General features: G+C 41.1%; 2 protein-coding genes and 1 long non-coding RNA gene across 4 annotated transcripts; 1 reads left to right on the top strand and 2 right to left on the bottom strand.

Annotated features, from left to right (window-relative positions):
• Positions 1–283: 283 nt before the first annotated feature.
• Positions 284–3,683, bottom strand: LOC101477954 (transmembrane protein 229B). The gene is made up of 2 exons (XM_004554585.4): positions 3,554–3,683; positions 284–976 (listed from the first exon to the last, which is right to left on the bottom strand). Exons 1-2 carry the CDS (start codon positions 3,600–3,602, stop codon positions 495–497), a joined length of 531 nt encoding a protein of 176 aa, XP_004554642.2. The 5' UTR covers positions 3,603–3,683; the 3' UTR covers positions 284–494.
• Positions 3,684–4,077: 394 nt separating this feature from the next.
• LOC143421826 (uncharacterized) lies at positions 4,078–8,921 on the bottom strand. 2 transcript variants are annotated; one of them, XR_013101426.1, is made up of 3 exons: positions 8,828–8,921; positions 5,042–5,177; positions 4,078–4,955 (listed from the first exon to the last, which is right to left on the bottom strand). It is a non-coding gene; the product is annotated as an uncharacterized LOC143421826 (long non-coding RNA). The 2 variants fall into 2 exon arrangements; XR_013101428.1 differs by lacking the exon at positions 8,828–8,921 and adding an exon at positions 5,329–5,465.
• An 8,079-nt stretch (positions 8,922–17,000) lies between these two features.
• Positions 17,001–19,996, top strand: hcar1-3 (hydroxycarboxylic acid receptor 1-3). The gene is made up of 2 exons (XM_004554584.3): positions 17,001–17,110; positions 17,661–19,996. Exon 2 carries the CDS (start codon positions 17,728–17,730, stop codon positions 18,682–18,684), a length of 957 nt encoding a protein of 318 aa, XP_004554641.1. The 5' UTR covers positions 17,001–17,110; positions 17,661–17,727; the 3' UTR covers positions 18,685–19,996.
• Positions 19,997–22,850: the final 2,854 nt, after the last annotated feature.

Genomic DNA, 22,850 nt, shown 5'->3' with positions numbered 1-22,850 from the left:
GAGAATAGATTGCTGGAGTTTCTTCTGCTTTCAATGAGGCTAAACGTTTAAAGTAAAACTGCTTCTTAAAGCAAAGATATAAAAAGGTGAGTGTTGACTGTATTAAGCGATTGGATTCTTTTAGCTTAGTGTGAATAATCCTTTGGGAAAAGATCAAAGGATTTAAGAAAGCTGGCTTCACTTTCTCAATAGTTCAAAGCTCATTGTTGATCATTCTTTCTGTTTTTATTCACTTTACTATAAAACTACACCTGCTGTTTCTTCATAATATTTTATTTTTCCAAGTGTCCAGGCTAATTCATATCTGTGGCTTTGTGTAGAGACTTTTTGTTATCTTATTTTCCAAAATCAAGACTACTCCTTTAATGTACTTTCCCAGTCAGGTTTATTATACTGCTAAAAACAACAGAATAGTTACTTTTAATATAATTAATATGAAATTAATTAATCAAGTGTTTTGGAAGCACATGAGTCCAGATCGTCACAACAGCGGTTCAGTTATGCAGTCTTATTCTTAAAGTGTGCCTGATCACATGCTGTTCTGCTATATATGCAGCCACAGCCCAGGGAAGTGCATAGTCCAGAGTTATCAGTCCTCTCAGGTTGTACCTATGGCCTGAGTAGTCCCATGGACAGGCTCCCAACAAACTAAGCCCCACACCCCAGCTGAACTCCCACAGGTAGATGAAAACAGTGTAGAGCACGAGCCGCACAGTCAGTGGGTGATTCTGAGCGAGCATCAGGGCCCTCAGCCTCTCCATGAGATAGATTGCTGTGGCATACATGGGCAGCGCCCACAGACTGCTGTGGCCTGCCAGCCTCCTGTCCTGGGTGCTGCACCAGTCCCACACAGCAGTGAAGGCCACCTCGCAGAGGCAGCCATGCAGCGCATACACGTAGAGACGAACAAGAGCAGAAACAGGTCGAACAGAGCTGCTGCCATGTGGTTCTGCTGGGGAGTCATTTTCAACAATCCCTGTCAAAAAGAGACAGAAATTACTGGATGTTTTCGTCTTTTCTTTTTTTTTTTCTTTTCTTATTTTCAGTTGTTACAGACGGGACAGACATGAGTGAGGGATAGGAAAGGGAGAAAGAAAGAGGAAAGAAAAGAAGAACAGAAGGGGAGAGGGACAGTGAGAAAGAAAAATCTCCTGGATCACCTGTTGAGAGAGAAAGAATAGAAAACAAGCAAAAAAACCCAAAGCAACATACTAAACACAACACCATCGCATTAATCTAGCTAAGTGTAAACAGCAGTAAGTACTAAATATTCAATTTTGTTGTGCAGCACACAGGACAGACAGCGCACAATGTGCTTTGAAGTAGCAGCCAAGAAAGGTGTAATTTAAGTCTACGAACAGTGATCACGCGTGTGCACACCTGTGTGGATCAGCGCGCTTGTATTCAAATGGTTTCCACATGTAATGGTCTGCAAGAGGATGTAGGGAGCCATAGCCCCGTCCCCCAGGGCATGAAGCAGGCATGGAGGAGATCCAGGCTCCAGACATCCAGAGGCCTCAGAGTGCGAGAGCCCAACGAGGACCACCGGAGGGGCATCCGTGCCACCTTCATGGGAAGGGCTGAGGATCCCCAGACGAGGCGTTTTCGTCTTTTCTTAAACTATTTAATATGTGTAGTTTTCTAAATAACTTTTCAAAGATTTTTAATAGTTTAGAGTAAACAGATTAAGCCTGGGCTAATAAATGATGAGAATAAATTAGATGAGTGCTCTCATTTCTTTGCTGTAAATATTAAGGGCATCCAGATATTTAGCTCAGCTTAGCAGTAAGACTGTTCAACTGATTTCTCTCTGTTTTTGCAGGGTTTCACGTTATAATGCAAAGTAACTAGAGGTGCCTGTTGTTGTGATTTGACAGAAACATTTAATTGAATTCGGCACTAGTGCTGTCAGAGGTATGAACTTCTATTTGTTTCATTTGTTCAACAGTTCAAATATTAAAAAAGCCGTCAGACTATTTCTTTGCCTGGGGCACCCTTTTCTTAGAGTTGTCTGTCTACCTGTCAGCCTAATAAATTCAGTTCACTTCTAATGTTTACTGTGCACAGACAAGACTTTGACAGCCAATTGGCCATAAAGTGTTTTTATTTGAAATAATTTGTACAGAATAAAAATAAAAATTATAATAATTGCTTTACGTTAGTTTTGGGTTGTGTCAGACTAACTCCCCCCCCCCCCCCCCCCCCCGTCTCCAGCTGTTCTACAATGTTCAGTCAGCCTGTAGGTTGAATGTACAGTATTACATATATTGTTATTGTATCTTTATTTCAGACATATAGAGCAAACCACTATGTACACGTACACATACTTGCATTTACACATACAAATACGAATATATATGTACACACACACACACACACACACACACACACACACACACACACACACACACGTATGTGCTACATGGACTGAAATGAGGTTTTAAAGGAAGATGCTGCCTGGTCAGAAATATCACTGAAAATTAATATTTAGGTTGTGAAACAAATTAGATGTAAAATATGTTGAAGTAAACATCAGAAAACAATATTTACAAAATATTAACGTTAGCTGGGGGTAACAGCTAGCCTTAATTAACCAAAGTTCAAAGACTATAGTTTAGTTTTCACTTCCTATTTTCTCATTTTTTGTGGAAGGTTCAAGCTTTTGTATTATAAATTTTATCGAGATGATTTACATTTGTAAATGTTAATACAACTATTAAAAGCCAAACTTAAGAAGTTTACTGATTTCAACAAACTATTCTGTGCCACGTTTTTTTCTCATAATGTCTCTGGATTATGGGTTATGTCTCTCACTCTTTTGTTTTTCATGGATGTAAAGTAAGATGATCAAAATCAGAAAAAAATGAAACGATAAATTACTCCAACCATAGATGGAAATAGCTTCCTGCTCTGAAAAGTAATCAGATTATTTACGGATAAAAGTCTGTTTTAAAGACATTTCCCTTCCTTTTAATTACATTATTCAACGCTCTCTTTCATGAAATTGTAAAGTCTGAGCAATAAATCCTGTTTTCATAATTTCTTGAACGGGTGTCGAAGGCTGTTAAGTCTATTAATATATTAAACAGCGTGTTTAACATTAATCTCTCTTGCCAGCATTTTCCTGTCCAGATAAAAAAAAAAAAAATCATAAAATTTTAAGAGAAAGAAAAGTTTGTTGAATTTTGTTCTTTACATTATTACAAGTTCAAAATGAATTCACTCGCTCATTCTCAGGCCATGCAGCACAGCTGACAGCCTCTCGTGTGGATTAACAGGCTAATAGCCCTACTTAGCAAATTAAAGGCTTAGACTGACTTCAACAAGTTTTCACTTTGCTATAAATATCAGCTAGGCGACTTTCACGGTCAATTATTTTCCCCAGTCAATCCAATCAGTAATAATTTACCATCTGTACAGAATTGAACTCCATCACTTTGCTTCTTCACTCAGTGCAGAAGAAATAAAGATGCAGTGGCAGGTAGCACCACCTCAAGTTTTTTCATCTTCAGTCATTACACATTTTAAAATGCTATTAGCAGTTATAACTCACCTTGATCGTTACCTCGCATTCGCCTCACATTGAGTTTACTCGTCTCCATTGCTTGTCGGCATATGGGTCTCTGTGCCTTTGTAATCTCTTAGCTCTCTAGTGTGTGTGTGTGTGTGTGTGTGTGCATGTGCATGGGTCTTGGGCTAAACATTAAGCTGCTCCATGTTATCAGAGTGAGACAGTGATGTCCCTGTCACAGGCTGAAGCTGTGAACTGAGGGAAAACTCGGGAAGCAAACCTGGACCACCTGAGCAGTAACTGTGTGTGTGTTGTGTGCAAATCCTAGTATTGATCCCACAGTGGCTGTTTGAATGTTTTAAGCATACAATAAGTGAGCGAAGAATTGTATCGATGAGTGTTTTCAAAGGGCAGACACGGAAGCGCCATATAATGCTGTATCTGAGTCATGCAGTGGGTCAGATTGGCGGTTATCAGTGAACTACAGTACCTAGGTGTGTCAGAGAAGCGAGTCAGAAATCATATTAATAGATCAGTTTAATATTTACATTATATAATCAGGTAAATTAAAGAATGGCACTTTGGTTGGCCAGTCCACCACTTTTCCCACCTAAGACACTTCAACAAGTCTGAAGCAGATTGCCGTGAAATCCAGAAATTTCATTGTTCAGTCATTATTTAGGACATATTAACTGGGCATTTACCTTTAAAATGATTAGTAAAGATTAGCGCAATAACACAAATTTAGAAAGTGAACAGAAAAAACAATACACCAGACACCCAGTACAGACTAATACGTTTGGTCCAAGTACAGCCTACATTCAAATAGCTTTCAATATTTTCATAGTTACATCATATTCAAATGTATTGTATTTATTTGGTGTGCATAAAAACCTTTCACCGTCCTCTCTGTAGCTAGTTTATGCATTTCTTAGTTTATTTAGGGAGCTGAATGGCTCAGGTACAGGGGAGAAATTTATATGATGTTATCATGTTTTCTTTTCTTATTATAGAAATAAGGAAGTGGATTACGCTCATTAATCACTGACACCAACTGACATGTACACAAAGATGCCAATATACAAATAAAAACATATGATACAAATATGGAAGCGAGCTCTTAACAGCCTGGTTTCACACATGCATAGTATACACTGCAACCATAAAGTGGGTCTGAGAGCAGATGTCAGTCCTGACGTGGTGGCGCTGCTTGCTTGTGTGTGTTTGTTTTATGTGTACGCTAATAAAACAGTTGAATGAATGGCAGCCGTCCAGATCAGAGTCCAGTGATTCTGGCAAACACACAGCTGACATTTTATAGTACGGCATGACAGCGGACGGGACGAGTGAATTCTGGTAGATCATGAAGTCAAGTATGGTGTAATCCAGGAAGATCAACTGGTCTCAGTGTCAGCCCACATCAGTTGATGGCTTGATTATTCTTCTATGCGTCAAAAAGAGGTCACACTATTTAAGCCGCTTCAGCCTGACTGTGTTTGCTGTGCATCTGCAAGCTACATTGCAACCCACCTATACCCTTGTTTTCAATGTTGCCTGTTGTGCTCTGTGCTGGGGTCTTGCTGCTGCTGTCCTTGCCTTACACTTCCCTTGTATGCATGTGGAAGGGAAGCACCCAGATCAGAGCAATGCCACTAAATATGAATTCCTGCAGATAGAGATAAAAATCATTCTTTGACAGCAGTGGCCCTGGCTCATCTGAAGAAAAGACAAGATTCAGTCCATAAAGGTGACTCTGTTAATCTGGATGTATCATTGATTAGCAACCATTGATCAAAGATAAAACAACCTGGACTTACCAGAAGCTGAGGACCATGAGAGAGAAAAATCACACAGACACACCAACCAACCAACCAACTTTGGACCCAAGGTGCTGTACAACAAAAGTGGAAACAACCCACCACCATAGGTTCCACAGCTACTGGCTTATCCTCGGTTCACCTCAGTAAAAAACAAAAAAGAACATTAAAAGTCCCAAAAATCTAAAGTCTAAATGACTTACCTTATGTAATAAAGCATAACCCACTGATATATAATGCTATGTGGACGTGGGGAAAACTGAGAAAATCTTTTAACGGTAGTCTTCCGTTTAATATCTTGTCAACGTTTATAAATAATCCTGACCTTCTGCCGCAGAACGTAGGGTCAAGCTTTGTGGGATGGCATAAAGTAGGTGTAAAGAGGTTTTATGACCTCTTTAAACATGGTGAGTTTAAATCATTTGAATCCTTGAAGACAAGACATAGAATCCCAGTATTCTATGTCAAAGACTGAGTTTTATAAGTATTTGCAATTGAGAAATTATGTGTTAAAAAATGCTAAATCATTACAAATCTCAACTGCCTCTTTTCGGTTGGAGAAATTTTTTCTGGATAATAGGGAGCATAAACATTTTGTATCAAAGTTTTATTCCGAGATTTATGCCCTAATTGTGGATAAACTGGCATGGTTGAGAAAATCTTGGGGGACGCTGCTTAAATGTGAAATAGATATACAGGCATGGGACAAAATCCTGGTCCTTCCATCTAAAATCTCTGTTTGTAACCGATTTAAAGAACTGCAGCACAAAATTTTGCACAATGTGTATATTTCTCCGTATATTTATAGTAAGTATAATATGGGAACATCTCCAAACTGTCTCAAGTGTAAGGTCAGAGTGGGCACTAGATTCCACTGCTTGTGGGAGTGTGCTATTATCCAGTCATTTTGGAAAGAGGTCTGCGCCAATATTAGTACAGCCATTGGTCATCAGGTGACAGAAAACCAAATAATGTGTATATTGGGATATATTCCTGTCTCACTGGTACAACATGAGCATGTAATTCAGTCACTGTTAATGTTGGCCAGGAAAAGCATTATGTTGAGATGGGTGGGGGCTGAGCCTCCCTCCATTTCTCTATGGAAGTCGCTCATCATTGAAGTTAAGACTCTGATCAGGCTGGGACACTATATTGATGGGAGCTCCCGAATTTTTGTGGACAAATGGAAGAAACCACTGGAAGCACTGGGAGTAACCTGTAAACTGGATCCTAGTGGACAACAATTATGGACATAATGTTGTAATATTCTAGTGCTGTGTAGTGTTATTATTTTGGATGTGAACCAGTCTTATATTTGTTGGGGAAAAAAGTTAAATAAAAGTAAAAAAAAAAAGTCTCAAAAATCTAATAGGACACTTAAGCCCCTTTTCCATTAGTACCTACTTGGATCGACTTGGCACGGTTTACTACGGTTTTAAGGGTTTTCCATTGTGGTCATAATACCTGCTACCAAGTACTATTTTAGCACCTCCCCACCCGGGGTTCCAAGTGAGCAGGTACTAAAATGTGACGTCGTCAGACTGCATGCCACCAAGTGGGGAGAGAGACCACACACATCAGGCTACATCTACACTAATCCGGATAAATTTGAAAACAGCGTTTTTGTCTAAAAACTCTCTGCTTTCACACTATCGTTTGTAATCGTTTACGAACAGTTGTTCATCCACACTGAAATGACTGAAACTGTTCCTGTATTGCACATGCGTGAAATGTAAGACAATTCGACCTGCGTTATTTCTATCTGCCATTTATATTTGAAATGTTGCTGCTAAATGTCGAGGAAAAGCACCGAGCTTTTTAAATGGGCTGACTGCGTTTTCGCAGTCCACACTGTGACGTGAAAACGGCGTTTTCAAATGTATCCACTTTGGAGAGTTTTTTCAAAGAGTTCAGTTTTCCTTGACTAAAAACGCTGTCTCAGTGTGGACGGAAGGCCAAAGCGGAGACATGGCCTTAGGTAGTACTGCATTGTAATGGAAAACCAGTCAACCTGAGTTGAGTCGGGGCGAGCCATAGTGAGTCGATTCGAGTAGTTACTAATGGAAAAGGAGCTTTAGCACCAGGTTCATTGCTCACAGTCAAACTAAAAAAAATCTACTCCAAGCACACAATAATAAAAGACGCACACTCTTTTAAAACAAAGAAAGTAAAGTACACAAGCCTAGGAATTTACACTCCACAGGCAAACAGTTGCCTGCACCGATGATGGTCGTTATGACATTTGATCCTAGCAAACACTCCAAAAAGGCGCTCTCTGTGGCGACTGGAGCAAGTCAAACGTGCAAGTACAAATATCAGATGTAAGTAAACACCAGCAAAATAAACGGGCAAGAGATCACTCAAGCTAGGGCTGGGCGATATGACCCAAAATTCATATCTCGATATTTTTTAGCTGGATGGCGATATAAGATATATATCTCGATATTTTTTTTTAAAGCCATAAAGTAAGAACAAAAAGAGAGTTCTTAGTCAAAGCTGTGTCCCAGATGTCACACAGGCACTTTTATTAACATAGAGCAGATGTACATAAAATTTACTCAAAAATAAATTATGAGCATTTATTAAATAATAATGCTCCATAAATAAAAGAAAACAATGTTGTTTTTGTGCATAACAAAAAGCTCACAATTGTGCAGTCAAAATGTAAACTAAAAGACGCTGAGCACAATAACAAAGACAGATTTCAAAGCTGCTCTGTTCCCAACTTGTACTGCGTGACTGACAGCCTGGAGTTTGCAATCCGCTTTGCAACCACGTCTCTCAACAGGTGCCATTTATGGTCCTTATACACAGTAGGGTAATATTACGTTGAAGCACAGTACGTATCACTCCGCGAGGCTCAGCCGTAATGCTCCGACAATCCATCAAGCGGTGCAGCTCCGTAGCTTACTAAAGTCGTACTAAAACATTTTTTGACAGATTGCTGAGCGCCGTGTTCCACATAAAATCGGTTCGCGGCCATCAAGCACAACCAGAATTCATACATAAGGCGCGCTGTCAACTTTTGAGAAAATGAAAGGATTTTAGTCCGTGCAGCACCTCTGGGCTGCATGGCGTTAGCGTGGTTAGCTCGTTAGCGTGGTTAGCTAGCTAACACGTTGACGCCGTCCAGCCCCATGCACGGGGCGATGCGCAGTAACTCGTTAACGGAGATTTGCCGTGTCCATCTTGTCGCTTCCTGTAGGTGAAGCGATGGGGGAGGAGGGGGAGTTGTGTTCAGTGAAGGAGAGGCGAGGCCGAGTAACGTTGCGTAAAGACGAAAGTGGACGAAAGAGAGGCAAACTTGCGGCTCCACAAGTATAATTATAACGTAACATAGACTATATTGATATAAAGGATATTGTCACATCTTATATCTCGTATAAAAATATATCGATATTTTTTAAAAACTCGATATATCGCCCAGCTCTAACTCAAGCCCAGCTATGTTTTATTCTAATTTATAGTCAGTAGCAAAATAATGCCAAATGCTACTTACCCCAGAATTAAGGACGCTATATCAGTTGCTAGTAGTAGTGCAGCGGCGGCCCTCTCCACAACGGCTGGAAATAAGTAAGTCGGCCAATCTGTAAACAGGACAGCAATACGCCACTATACCACTTATTTAACCTTTAAAGTGGATAGGAGGATACACATACGGCCTAACTGTAACTGTTGTAGAGCCTGATCGAAACTGCCTGATTATCCCAAGAAAATAAGTGCATTGGTGCCTGATACTGCACTCACAAAAGGCAAAGAAGCAATTAATAGGGAAATGAAGCCTGCATGGCCTTATACTGACAGTCGCCACCCTGCAATTAGAGTGCAGGTGTGTTTCCACTCAACCCAACCCGAACAGCAGCCAGAGAGAGAGAGAGAGAGGTGGAGAAGGCAGAGTAACCCATCTGGCTACATTAGGTTGGGGAAACCTGCAGTCAGCTGAGACTGAAGAAGTCACTTGGATGATTGATGAAATGTTTCTCCCACTGAAAACGCTACGTTCAGATGAACAGAATCAACGTCTCAGATCTCCTTACCTGGATGACTAAGCATGCATCAGGACAAGTTCCAGTAAGGGGAAATGATGTTTAAACAAGATCCAACAGAGCGATCAAATGGGATGCAATGACATAAATCAGGATGAGAAACAATGGGACAGAATGGCTCAAGCTCAAAGGCTTCATTACATTAGTGATCTCATGAGTCAGACCCTATTCATTGCCAAACCCCACCATCATTTGATCTCAGATACGCACGTTGTATCTTAAACTGTGGTAACATGAAAGTTGAGAAACTAACATGTTACCAAAATCTGTTGCCAAAGTTTTCAAAAACACTTTTGTCATCTTATGGGATTGTAAAAAAAACCCCCAAAACCCTAAGATTGATTGGGCCAAAAGGTATCGAGGTTACAAAGAAAAATGCAAAAAAGAAGATTCGTTTTTTATGGTCTCTGGAATTAATTTTTGTCCATTACTAGATGTAAAAGATGCAGTCATTGTGATATTATCCATTGATAAGCATGTTGGCCGTTACTATTTTAGTGCTTTGAAACCAGAGTTGATAAAAAGGAACAGATCTGAGTGAAAGGGACACTGTATGCTCATAACACCAGAACCTGTCAATCATAAACTCCCTAGGGCAGCCCCGGCCTATAGTATAGCCCATTTTATCATCTGTATTGTGGTCCTTAATGAGGGTAATAATGTCAGTCAGTAAGTAAGGCTTGAAAGTGAAAAGGAGGAGAAGGGTTGCTTTCTCATAGACTTCTATACAATCAACGTAACTTTATTCTTTCATGAGTTATTTACAAGTTTCTGACCACTTATAAAATGTGTTCAATGTGCCCATTGTGTTGGATTGTCAATGCAACCCTCTTCTCCCACTCTTCACACACTGATAGCAACACCGCAGGAGAAATGCCAGCACAGGCATCCAGTATCCGTAGTTTCAGGTGCTGCACATCTCGTATCTTCACACCATAGACAATTGCCTTCAGATGACCCCAAAGATAAAAGTCTAAGGCTACGTCCACACGTACCCAGGTATTTTTGAAAACACAGATTTTTCTATGCGTTTGCACCTTTCGTCCACACGTAAACGGCGTTTTTGGTCACTGAAAACGAAGATTTTTAAAAACTCTGGCCAGGGTGGATATTTTTGAAAACTCTGTTTTTGCATTTACGTGTGGACTAGAAAAATGGAGAAAATGCAGCGTCAAAGGTGTGCGCATTTTTTAACGTCACACTGTGCGCCACGCTATTGTTTCGGTGAAATGAATTTCTACAATACTGTTAATTCTACTCTCTGCAGTGTTTAAATGCTTACATATACACACAGTTACTGTCCCTCCACACAGACGACTCGGTTCTGCTTCTATGCCCCAGCTTTGTTTACTTTTTCCCACCGAGGCTTCTAGACTTCTGATTGGCCAACATTTCGGCACGGTTAGGAATCTAGCGCCACCTGCTGCTTTGGCATGTTCATAGCAGCGTTTTCCTTCATTTCTGCCTTTATGTGTGGACGGGATTATTTTTTTAAAACGAAAACGAAAAATCTCCGTTTTCAAAAATACCCGTGTACGTGTGGACGTAGCCTAAGGGGGTCAGATCGGGAGACCCTGGGGGCCATTCAAGTGGCTCACGACGACCAATCCACTTTCCAGGAAACTGTTCATCTGGGAATGCTCGGACCTGGCACCCATAATGTGGTGGTGCACCATCTTGCTGGAAAAACTCAGGGAACGTGCCAGCTTCAGTGCATAAAGAGGGAAACACATCATCATGTAGCAATTTCAAATATCCAGTGGCCTCGAGGTTTCCATTGATGAAGAATGGACCCACTATGGTTGTACCCCACACACCACACCAAACCATCACTTTTGTTGTTCCAACAGTCTTGGAGGGATCCATGCAATGTGGGTTAGTGTCAGACCAATAGCGGTGGTTTTGTTTGTTAACTTCACCATTCACATAAAAGTTTGCCTCATCACTGAACAAAATCTTCTGCGTGAACTGAGGGTCCTGTTCCAATTTTTGTTTTGCCCATTCTGCAAATTCTGTGCGCCGATCTGGGTCATCCTCGGTGAGATGCTGCAGTAGCTGGAGTTTGTAAGGCTGCCATTTAGCTAATATCTGCCGAAGGGATGTTCGACTAATGCCACTCTCCAGTGACATGCGGCGAGTGATACGCTGTGGGCTCTTGCTGAATGAAGCTAGGACAGCCACTGATGTTTCTTCATTAGTAACAGTTTTCTTGAGTCCACATTTTGACCAATTCAACACTGAACTGTAGCGTGGGAGATGGGTGGTCTCGTAGGGTGTCTTGCATTGAAATCTGCTGCAATGACCCGGTTACTGCGTTCACCAGATATCAACACAATTTCGATCCGCTCCTCATGTGTTAACCTCTTCGACATGTCAATGGCTGTGAACAAAGAGAAACTTGTAAATAACGCATGAAAGAAGAAAGTTACGTTGAAACCAAGCACACCATTGTTTTTCTTGTGACATTACCAATAAGTTTGTGTCACATGGTCCTCTTCCTATTGAAAAAACAAAAGTTGTATCCAAGATGGCCGACTTCTAAATGGCCACCATGGTCACGGCCCATCTTCAGGAGTTTGCCCCCTCACATATACTAATGTGCCACAAACAGGACTTTAATATCACCAACCATTCCCATGTTATTACGGTGTATCCATATAAATGGCCCACCCTGTATATCTCTCATGTATCTTTAGATGTTTTTGTCTTTTCAAACAAATAATTGATTTAACAACTATACACAACAATCTGTAGTGGTAACTAGAATTGCCAGTAATCAGGAAATCATATGACACATATAAGAAAAATCTACGATGCATCCATGTTTGAACAGTTTGAAATCTCTTCACATTTCAGCCTCACTTCATATTATAGTTTACTTTATTGTAGAGTTTTGCTTGGAGTATCAAGCTTAAGAGTACACGATTTTCTTTATTTAAGGATGATTGAGTGTGATATGAGTATAATATGATTTATGAAATGTTATATAAAAAAACCTTAAAAATACAATTTTATTTTTGTAGCACTTCTAATATGATCTGTCCTCGCTTCATTATCCCCATTACCTTCAGGACAATTTTCTCTCTCTTTTTACTTACTATCGTCTTCTTGCTCACTATTTGGTACACAGGCAGACCTTTATTAACGCGAGGACTGATATCAGTCTATCTTCTTACAGCCTGTTTCCGTTTTCAACCTGATTGTGATACCCAAAAAGATAAGTTAAAAGTAAGTAAGTAACATTTTATTGGCCATATGCTTTCAACCTTTCAAATGCCAGAAGATAAAACCAAATGTTAAGCAAAAGAGACCACTGATTTCCCAGATCTTAAACTCAAAGGAAGAGAGACCTGCTCGGGATGTACAGTGTTCCCCAATGCTGGTTCTTGTCCATGGAGAGCTCTAGAAGGCAGAATCTTAAAATGCTGTCTATGTAACTGAGTCACTGCATGCTGTGAGTAATTGGAAAACTTAGACGACGTCACCGCAGCATTCTGAACAACCTGATTCCCAGGAAGTTTTGCTTAAGACAAATAAACAAAGACTACAATCCAGACGTGATGAAATAAATGTATGAACAACAATTTCCAGTTCTCAGTACGACACAATGGGAATTTGTGAATATTCCTTAAGTGATGAAATCAAGAGTCGGACTTGTTTCCAGGAATAGCACTGTTAGTAATGGTGTTACTTAACTCTAATGGATTACTATTTCTATCATTACAACGCCGTTACAGTTACTAACAAGAAAATGCGTTGCGGATGTGTTACTTTTTCAACACACAGACGGTTGAAGCTGTCTGCTTTATCTTACTGGGACCTAGCGGGGCGAAACAATCACACAAGTGCTGCTGATTGGCTGAGGAAGAATAAAGTAGTCATGGTAAACCAATCAGATGACATACCAACAAGATGCTATGTCAACCCAAGGCAACCCTGATTCTCCATGTTTGTGTTAAAAGTGTGGACTTCAAACTTTATACTGTGGAGGTAAGCATCAACGACACAGAGCTCTCAGTTCTCACTCCTTCTTTATTCGTCTCCAACATCAACTGCGCATATCGCACCACAAAACACAGGAACACACTTCCTATACACTGGGTGTGAGTGGAGCCCTCTAGTGGTCCACCACACATGCCCCCCCCGAACACCCAGCAGAACTAGTCCAGGACCCGGGGCTTAAGCAAACGGCCGGAACGGCTGAACTGGGGGGGGGGTGGGGAACTGACAGAGGGCAACCCAGCCCGGGAGCGAGGCTGGCACTGGCGGTCAGAAAAAGCTGCAGACGACTCGGAGCTCTCAGTTCTCACTCCTTCTTTATTCGTCTCCAACATCAACTGCGCATATCGCGCCACAAAACACAGGACCACACCTCCTATACACTGGGTGTGAGTGGAGCCCTCTAGTGTCCACCACAATACCAGTTTTTAAAATTGTGCTGATAGGCCATGTAAAACCAGAGTTATGATAAAAAATATAAGCAATGTTTTTTCCTGAATACATCTCCACTCTTTCCTACTGGTGGAAAAATGTACCATGTTGACCATTAAAAAAATGAAATAGCAACATGGCATTTGGTTGTTTAGGAAGAGGAGGAAATTTCAGGAGTGATGGCGGTGAGAGAGAGAGAGCGAGTTTTGAGAACTGAGAGATTTGTGATGTTTAGCGTGTTTGCAGTGTGTTGTTAGTGTATTGTGTTGTATATTTAGTGTGTAGTGTAGTGGATAGTTTTGTTTTGTGTGTCTGCTGAATGTCACGGGTGATGCCAAAAAGCCACCAAAGCCAGACGCCGTCTGTAGGTGGAAAACAGGAGTGATACACTTCCTGCTTTCATGCCTGCAGGTATCAGGCTTGTGATGTTCTCCTTTATTTTACAGTGGACAGAAATGAGTTGTTGGAGTGGTACAAATAATTTGTGTGGCATCTTATTTGATGCAGAACGCCTGAGTGTAATGTAAATAGTTTGAAATAGTTAAAAAAAATGCCTTGGCTGCATTTTTAGGTAAGTAGCTGCATATAACTGTTGTTTGCAAAACTTGTGCATAGATTTTGAAAATTTACAATTTATATTTGCATTTCAAGTTAATGATTCGTTAAACACGTTTGTGGTTATTATAGTAAAAATTACAACTTTTTTCTACTTGGATTTAAAGATTTTTGTGTCTGATTTTGGATCAATTGTGTTAATACAGTATGTCAAAATGATAAAATAACTGTAAATTCAGACATGTGAGGTTTTGCTGAAAAGAATGATACCAAACAAGGGAAGGTAAATATTTTTAAAGGTGAAATGTAGAAGTAAAATCAAAAGTAGTCAGAAACAGCCAACTATACCCTGGAGCCCAGAGGGATAAACATTTTTTTCAAAATAACACAATAGTTACTTTTCCTAGTAATTAGTTACTTGTAACTCAGTTACTATCAAGGCTGGGGCGGCAGTGGTGTGGTGTTACGAGAAAAGAACCCAAAATGCAGGTACTGGCTGGGGTGCCAGTGGGTGTTTATTTACAGTGAGGGTGAAGTACAAAACAGGAAATAAGGAACAGGGAGCTACTAAAGCCTAGACTGGGAAAAAACGAATAAACAAACCTGAAAGCATAAGGACACAGGATGATACACAGAGATGACACGGAGAAAGCAGAGCAGAGACGCGGAGAAACGCTGAATAACACAGACGAACCGAGAAGGAACACAGGCAGGCACACACTATATATACACACAAGGTAATGAGGGAATGACACACCAGAGGGGAACACAGCTGAACCTAATTAGACACGACGAGACACAGACCTTCAAAGTAAAACAGGAAATTCACAAACTGTTCTACAACACTAACTCAGGGACACGAACAGAGCACAGGAGGGAGAACACTAAACAACACTGCTGGTGAGTCATGGACTCTTCCAGGGCTGCCCTTTGTCACGGATTCTGTTCATAGTTTTTATGGACAGAATTTCAAGGCGCAGCCAAGTGGTGGGAGGGGTCCACTTGGGTGGTCTCAGAATCTCACATCTGCTTTTTGCAGATGATGTGGTTATGTTGGATTCGGCCTCCAGCTCCGACTGGAGCAGTTTACAGGCCAGTGTGGAGCGTTGGGAAAGAGGATCAGCACCTCCACATCCTCAGCTGGAAAGGGTGGAGTGTCCACTCCGGGTCAGTTCCTGCCCCAAGAGGAATTTAAGCATCTTGGGGTCTTGTGCACGAGTGAGGGGAGAGGGGAGTGAGCGATTGACAGACAGACTGGTGCTGCAGTGATGCAGATGCTCTACCGGGCCGTCGTGGTGAAGAGAGACCTGAGTGTATAATAAAGGTTATCTTATCTTATCTTATCTTATCTTATCTTATCTTATCTTATCTTATCTTATCTTATCTTATCTTATCTTATCTTATCTTATAAGCGAACCTCTCAGTTTACTGGTTGATCTACGTCCTTACCCTCTCTTATGGTCACGAGCTGTGGGTAGTGACTGACAGAACGAGATCGAGGATACAAGCGACAGAAATGAGCTTTCTTAGAAGGGTGGCTGACCTCTCCCTTAATGATAGTGTGAGGAGTTTGGCCGTCTGGGAGGGGCTCAGAGTAGAGCCGCTGGTCCTCCACATCAAAAGGAGCCAGTTGAGATGGTTCAGGCATCTGACAGGGATGCCCTCTGGACGCTACCTATCTTTTTTTTAATATATTAAAAAGCAGTGTCATTGAGGTATTTTAAAATGCCATTTCATCACGCTGAAATGCACTGGCTTCCTCAAAATCCTCTGCTTACCTCATGGCACACCGGCTGAGAACTATTAAAATAACATTTAAAGCTACTTTGTGGAAGTCTTGCTAAGCTTACTGCTGAAAATCTAAGTGTACAAACGACTGCTTGGACTAACGTTAAGTTGCCACTATATGAGCTCACCTTATGTCACATTGTTTGGAGAGGGATCTGCTGCTGCTCCGCTGGCTGTTTATAAAATGAAAGTCGTTTCGTCATGGTTTTGTGCTGGGTTATTTTGGTAGTGGCACAGCTACATTGGCTCCCTATCTTTAATAACTGCTCACAGTTACACTAGTCAACATGGTCACTCTTGTTTTGAAAGAAATCTCCTTTCTTTTGTCTTCTTGTTAGTTTTATAGTCTGAAACTGTTTCCTTGAGATGACATAGCAACAGTCACCTTGATAGAGTAAATTAGCTGTACTTTAAAGGAGAGACCAGGTGTAGAGTGGACTAAACACATTTTCTGCCATTTGTAGGGAGGCAATTTATAGCAATTTAAGTCACATACTAACTGTGTAGAAAAAAAATGAAAAATAAAAACAAATGTTTTGCATTCCAAGCTTGCTGTGGCCCCTCCTACTGTTAGGGCCCTGGATAGTCTTTCCCACATTTCCCCCACTAAGCAAACAAAAAGAAAGGTATCATCTCCCCATAATGTCATATGTCATAATTTACGATTCTCTCAAAATATTAATTATTACACAATTTCCTGACATATTGTGTGTCATAAAATGTCAAGAAAAATGTCATAAAGGTGCTTATTACACGTCACCGTCTATAATAGCAGAAGTGGTTCAGCTGCAGAGCCATTTCTCTGGAGCACTCATAACCCACAAGTTCTAACAAGCCCTCAGACAAAGACAGCAGTTATAAACTGCCAAGGATCTTATCACATCATATCACTTTCACTGCACAAGCTGAAGACACATCGCCGTCTTCTCATACGGAAAGCAAAGAGTCAGTGTTGACTGCTGGTGAGTATGAAACTTTCTACTTTATATCTGTTTAGAATGCAGGGCATAAATTATGATTATTTGTTATCCACGGTGTGCACATAAATGCTGCCATGGCAACTTTTAAAAACAAAAGTTGTTAGTCTAACATGAATCCTGGTGTTTTTTAATGGTTAATCCTACGCTACATAGAAAGGAAAATGTATCTTTTATGAAATCATTTTCATAACTTACACAGTTTGCAAACTGCTTTGTTAGACTGCATGGGAGATTCGCACTGAAGTTTAAAAAACAAATAACTACATGGTATGCATAAATGGAAATCATTAAATGAGCTTCTTTATTTTCTTCCAAAAAGTTAGACGAAAGCTTCTAACAATAAACTAGTTACTGTATTCAAGTTTGGCTTCAGATATATATCTTACTGATAGATGCTTTCATCTAAAGGGAAACAGACGAATAAGGTAGAACAGAAGGATGTGTAAAGTTTCAGGTGTGTGTGCTAGTATTTCACAAAATGTTCAATAAAAGGAAAAAATTATTTTCTTTGCACTTCTCTCTTTTATGAAAGAACACATGACCTGCTGAAAATAAGGAACTACGGATAAACCAAAGAGCTCAGAAGGCACGTAGCTGAAATGAAGGCAGTAAATAATTCTTCACTGCACTGCAGCGGGCACATGAAAAATAATAAAGAAAATATGTTCATGGAAATAGGCTTGATAATTGAGATACTGGGCCTGCCGGGAACAATAGTATCTTTGTGGATTTTCTGCTGTTGCATGAAGTCATGGAAACCTCACACCCTCTTCCTCTTCAATCTGGTTCTTGCTGACTTCTTGGTCCTCATCAACGTGCCTTTCCGCATCGACACCCACCTGCGAGGGAAGTGGGTGTTTGGATGGGTCTGGTGCAGAATCAGCCTTTTCATGCTGACTGTCAATCGCTCTGCTAGTATTGGATTCATGACAGCGGTGGCACTTGATCGCTACTTTAAGGTGGTCCACCCACATCACTGCATCAGCCAAATGACTTCAGTAAAGGCGGGCTGGCTCGCGGGCTTGATCTGGGCTGCTGTGGTGGTCCGCGGGATTCCGCTGCTGACCGCTAACCTTTTCCACCAGGCGAGTGGCAAGTGCCGTAGCTTCAACTCCTATGAAGAAGACCCTGTGCCGATTAAGCTGCATTACATTGCCTTTGTTGCAGAGTTCCTCCTGCCCTGGTTCTTGCTGCTCTTCTGCTCAGCAAAGATAGTCTGCCGGCTTCGCCAACGGCGAGTAGGCAGGAAGCTGAAGGGACGGAAGGCCATCAGAGCGGTCATGGTGATCATTCTGGTGTTTACCTTGTGCTTCATGCCAAGCGTCATCACAGGCCTAGCGGCGGCCTACATCAAGGGAAACCACCCCCATGACTGCGAGTCCTACACTAATGTAACCCAGGTTTTCATGATATGCATCGTGTTAACCTACCTCAACAGCGCTTTGGACCCCATCGTCTACGCTTTCTCCAGCTCCATGTTTCGTGATGCCCTCAAGACCTCCATCTGCTTCAAGAAGATCTTCAGACCGGTTAGCACGAGAGTCCCCAACAGCTGAAAGGCAAAGATTTTGAAATACAATGAATGTCTGCTTCAATGGAAGACTGGAAGCAGCATGTGTGCAAGATGCTAAAGACTCTGAAGACTTCTGTGAGTAACAAGTGAGGAGTCCATGAACTGTTTGGTTCATATATTGTTACTGACTAAAAAAAACACTGTTAGGCAAACTTTATATAACGGCATCCCCCAAACTACCTTCTGCTTAGCTGAAATAGACAAGTTTATAAACTAGCTAACGCTTGTTAGATAAAACATCAGTGGAGAAAATTTAAGTAGAGAAAAAGCTAACTTAAATCACCTTCTTACTATGTTAAAGATGAGTGACTGATGTGGGGAGAGTGTTTCTTGCCAAGAGCCACTAACTGCCACTAACTTCTCCATGTGTATTTTCAGATTCGTACAGCACACATTCGACAAAACAAGCTGTTTTGTCAAGCTGTCAAAACAGCGTGTGAAACGCTTTTCAGTCTTTGGTGGAGTTTGTAAATGCTGTTTGACATTAAGGAGAATGTTGCAAGAATAAGCTGTCTACAATTTGAACAAAGTTTGGTTGTATACACCTTTGTGACTCCATTTTTCATTTTGTAAGTCCACACATGTGGAAGAGCCTATCTAACTGTCAAAACCTGCCAAGCCCATAAATGCCACAATTATTGCTGTTGTAGAGCACATTTCTCAAGCTTGAGTCAACAGTTTCTTCACCAACATAGAGGATAATGTTTTGGTAAACAGTTTATCACTCCACGAAACCAGAAGAGCAGTAAGCGTGTAGAATGATGTAGCAAGAAGATGATAAAAGAATATGGGACGATGCAGAAGTGTGTAGAGGTGGGATACTGGTCAAAGCACCATCTTGCTACTGTAGTGCACTATTGCATATTTTTGCTGTTTCCAAATTGCATTTTGTACTGGTAGTCTAGATTTTTTCACCGCTTCTGTGTTGTTGCACAAATGTATATGTTAGAACACATATTCTGACAGAACCAGATGAAAGTGCCTGCTTTCTTTAGAGAGTAGCATGGAAAATCTTGTCTTTCAAATAAAGAAATCAGGAAATAAGACACACATTGCCTGAGTTAAACATCCCTACAATCCTGCTTTACACACTGTCGAAGCAACTTGTAATTTTGTGTGGCGATGATTTTAATACTTTTGACACGAGTTAAAGATTTCGGGTGATTAACGGCCTCTTGCAGGTCAGGTTGTTCTGCTGTATGTTTGCACTGTTTCTTTCACAGGTACTCCAATCGCCATTGAAGTACCTGTGTTCATCCTGCAATGTGGATATAATAAAATCAGTAAAACATGAACGTTCATTTTTTCTGTTTTTCCCAGACCTCCATCCATCAACCACACACACTTTACTCAGCAGAAGAATGACAGGGATAAGAATCTTTTCCAGCAGACATTAGGCAATAGTAGAGAAAATCCTGAATGGGCCCAAACCCCAAACCCCAAACTCACATGTACCTGCACGAATTTAAAGTTTTCAACAGTGGGAAGAAGCTGGAATCTCTCTTCTCAGATATGTGATAAGAACAAAGCAAAGTTTGTTCAGACAAATGAGGAAAGAATACATAACTCATGAAGTTCAGTTATTTAGCTTGCTGTGATTTGCCGACCACATAATTTGTTATTAATTATTTAACTCCTCAAAGGGCATCCTGCTGATCAGAGACGTTTACTTAACATAATAAATGGAGCCCTGGATAACAAATGATGTTCGTTAATTAAATCTGTGTTGCCTAGTATGACTCATCTGGCTTACTAACACCCTGGAACGTGATGCTTAAGGACCCACATCACTACATGCAGGTGGACTTAAACGTTGAGGGCGGGACTCTTCGCAGGCCAGTCAAATTCATCTACACCAAACTTGCTCATCAATGTCTTTATGGAAATGCTTTGTATATATACATATATATATATACAGTGGGGCAAAAAAGTATTTAGTCAGCCACCGATTGTGCAAGTTCCCCCACTTAAAATGATGACAGAGGTCAGTAATTTGCACCAGAGGTACACTTCAACTGTGAGAGACAGAATGTGAAAAAAAAATCCATGAATCCACATGGTAGGATTTGTAAAGAATTTATTCATAAATTAGGGTGGAAAATAAGTATTTGGTCACCTCAAACAAGGAAAATCTCTGGCTCTCACAGACCTGTAACATCTTCTGTAAGAAGCTTTTCTGTCCCCCACTCGTTACCTGTATGAATGGCACCTGTTTGAACTCATCATCTGTATAAAAGACACCTGTCCACAGCCTCAAACAGTCAGACTCCAAACTCCGCCATGGCCAAGACCAAAGAGCTTTCGAAGGACACCAGGAAAAGTATTGTAGACCTGCACCAGACTGGGAAGAGTGAATCTACAATAGGCAAGCAGCTTGGTGTGAAAAAATCAACTGTGGGAGCAATCATCAGAAAATGGAAGACATACAAGACCACTGATAATCTCCCTCCATCTGGGGCTCCACGCAAGATCTCATCCCGTGGGGTCAAAATGATCATGAGAACGGTGAGCAAAGATCCCAGAACCACACGGGGGGACCTGGTGAATGACCTGCAGAGAGCTGGGACCAAAGTAACAAAGGTCACCATCAGTAACACACTACAACGGCAGGGAATCAAATCCCGCAGTGCCAGACGTGTTCCGCTGCTGAAGCCAGTGCATGTCCAGGCCCGTCTGAAGTTTGCCAGAGAGCACATGGATGATACAGCAGAGGATTGGGAGAATGTCATGTGGTCAGATGAAACCAAAGTAGAACTTTTTGGTATAAACTCAACTCGTTGTGTTTGGAGGAAGAAGAATACTGAGTTGCATCCCAAGAACACCATACCTACTGTGAAGCATGGGGGTGGAAACATCATGCTATGGGGCTGTTTTTCTGCCAAGGGGACAGGACGACTGATCCGTGTTAAGGACAGAATGAATGGGGCCATGTATCGTGAGATTTTGAGCCAAAACCTCCTTCCATCAGTGAGAACTTTGAAGATGAAACGAGGCTGGGTCTTCCAACATGACAATGATCCAAAACACACCGCCCGTGCAACAAAGGAGTGGCTCCGTAAGAAGCATTTGAAAGTCCTGGAGTGGCCTAGCCAGTCTCCAGACCTCAACCCCATAGAAAATCTGTGGCGGGAGTTGAAAGTCCGTGTTGCTCGGCGACAGCCCCAAAACATCACTGCTCTCGAGAAGATCTGCATGGAGGAATGGGCCAAAATACCAGCTACTGTGTGTGCAAACCTGGTAAAGACCTATAGTAAACGTTTGACCTCTGTTATTGCCAACAAAGGTTATGTTACAAAGTATTGAGTTGTATTTTTGTTATTGACCAAATACTTATTTTCCACCCTGATTTACAAATAAATTCTTTACAAATCCTACCATGTGGATTCATGGATTTTTTTTTTCACATTCTGTCTCTCACAGTTGAAGTGTACCTCTGGTGCAAATTACTGACCTCTGTCATCATTTTAAGTGGGGGAACTTGCACAATCGGTGGCTGACTAAATACTTTTTTGCCCCACTGTATATTATATATATATATATATATATATTTTTTTTTTTTTTTCCATGGCTCCTCCACTGAGGGCGCTGCCAAAGCCTAAAGGCAGATGTCTGGCAGCACTTTGGATTCAAGAACTGTGAATACAGTGAAGAGCTGGACAAAAGCAAAGCCATATGGTAAAACATTGTGGAAATACCACAAATCTCAGAAATCATTTAGCAAGGCATCATCCAGATATGCTAGCAAAAATACCCAACATGAAGCAAAGCTCACTCAAAAAGGCATTTGCAGTGAAGTTTGCATCCACTTTTCCACGTGCTCAAAAAAATAACCCAGTTTATCAAACTTTCATATGTAAAGACATACATCTGTCCAAATCCACGCTACATTTTCAGCAGCAGAGAAAGTCGCTATGACAGCTGGACATCCAGAGCAACAGATAATTACCTGACCGTGTCCCATGTCTTACAGACAAGAACAACTGAAGCAAGCCACACAGCAGTTAATTTATCTCAAATAATGTCCAAGGCAATAGAAGATTGTGAGCTTACAAACAAAACTCTGTCATCATAACTGACAATGCTACAAATATGGTGTGAGCTGTGGAAATAACGGGCTGGTTGCACATTGGTTGTTTTGCCCACACACTC

This window comes from Maylandia zebra, linkage group LG13, assembly GCF_041146795.1.
Source record: "Maylandia zebra isolate NMK-2024a linkage group LG13, Mzebra_GT3a, whole genome shotgun sequence".
NCBI lineage: Eukaryota > Metazoa > Chordata > Actinopteri > Cichliformes > Cichlidae > Maylandia > Maylandia zebra.
The sequence above is the reverse complement of the archived record's forward strand: the minus strand, read 5'-3'. Positions and strand labels throughout refer to the sequence as shown.

Excerpts from the sequence above, each read along its gene's own strand:
- LOC101477954 (XM_004554585.4), bottom strand. The coding sequence starts at position 3,602 with ATGGAGACGAGTAAACTCAATGTGAGGCGAATGCGAGGTAACGATCAA. Across the intron at positions 977-3,553 it reads AATGCGAGGTAACGATCAAG|GGATTGTTGAAAATGACTCC; the intron begins GTGAGTTATAAC and ends TCTTTTTGACAG.
- hcar1-3 (XM_004554584.3), top strand. The coding sequence starts at position 17,728 with ATGAAGGCAGTAAATAATTCTTCACTGCACTGCAGCGGGCACATGAAA.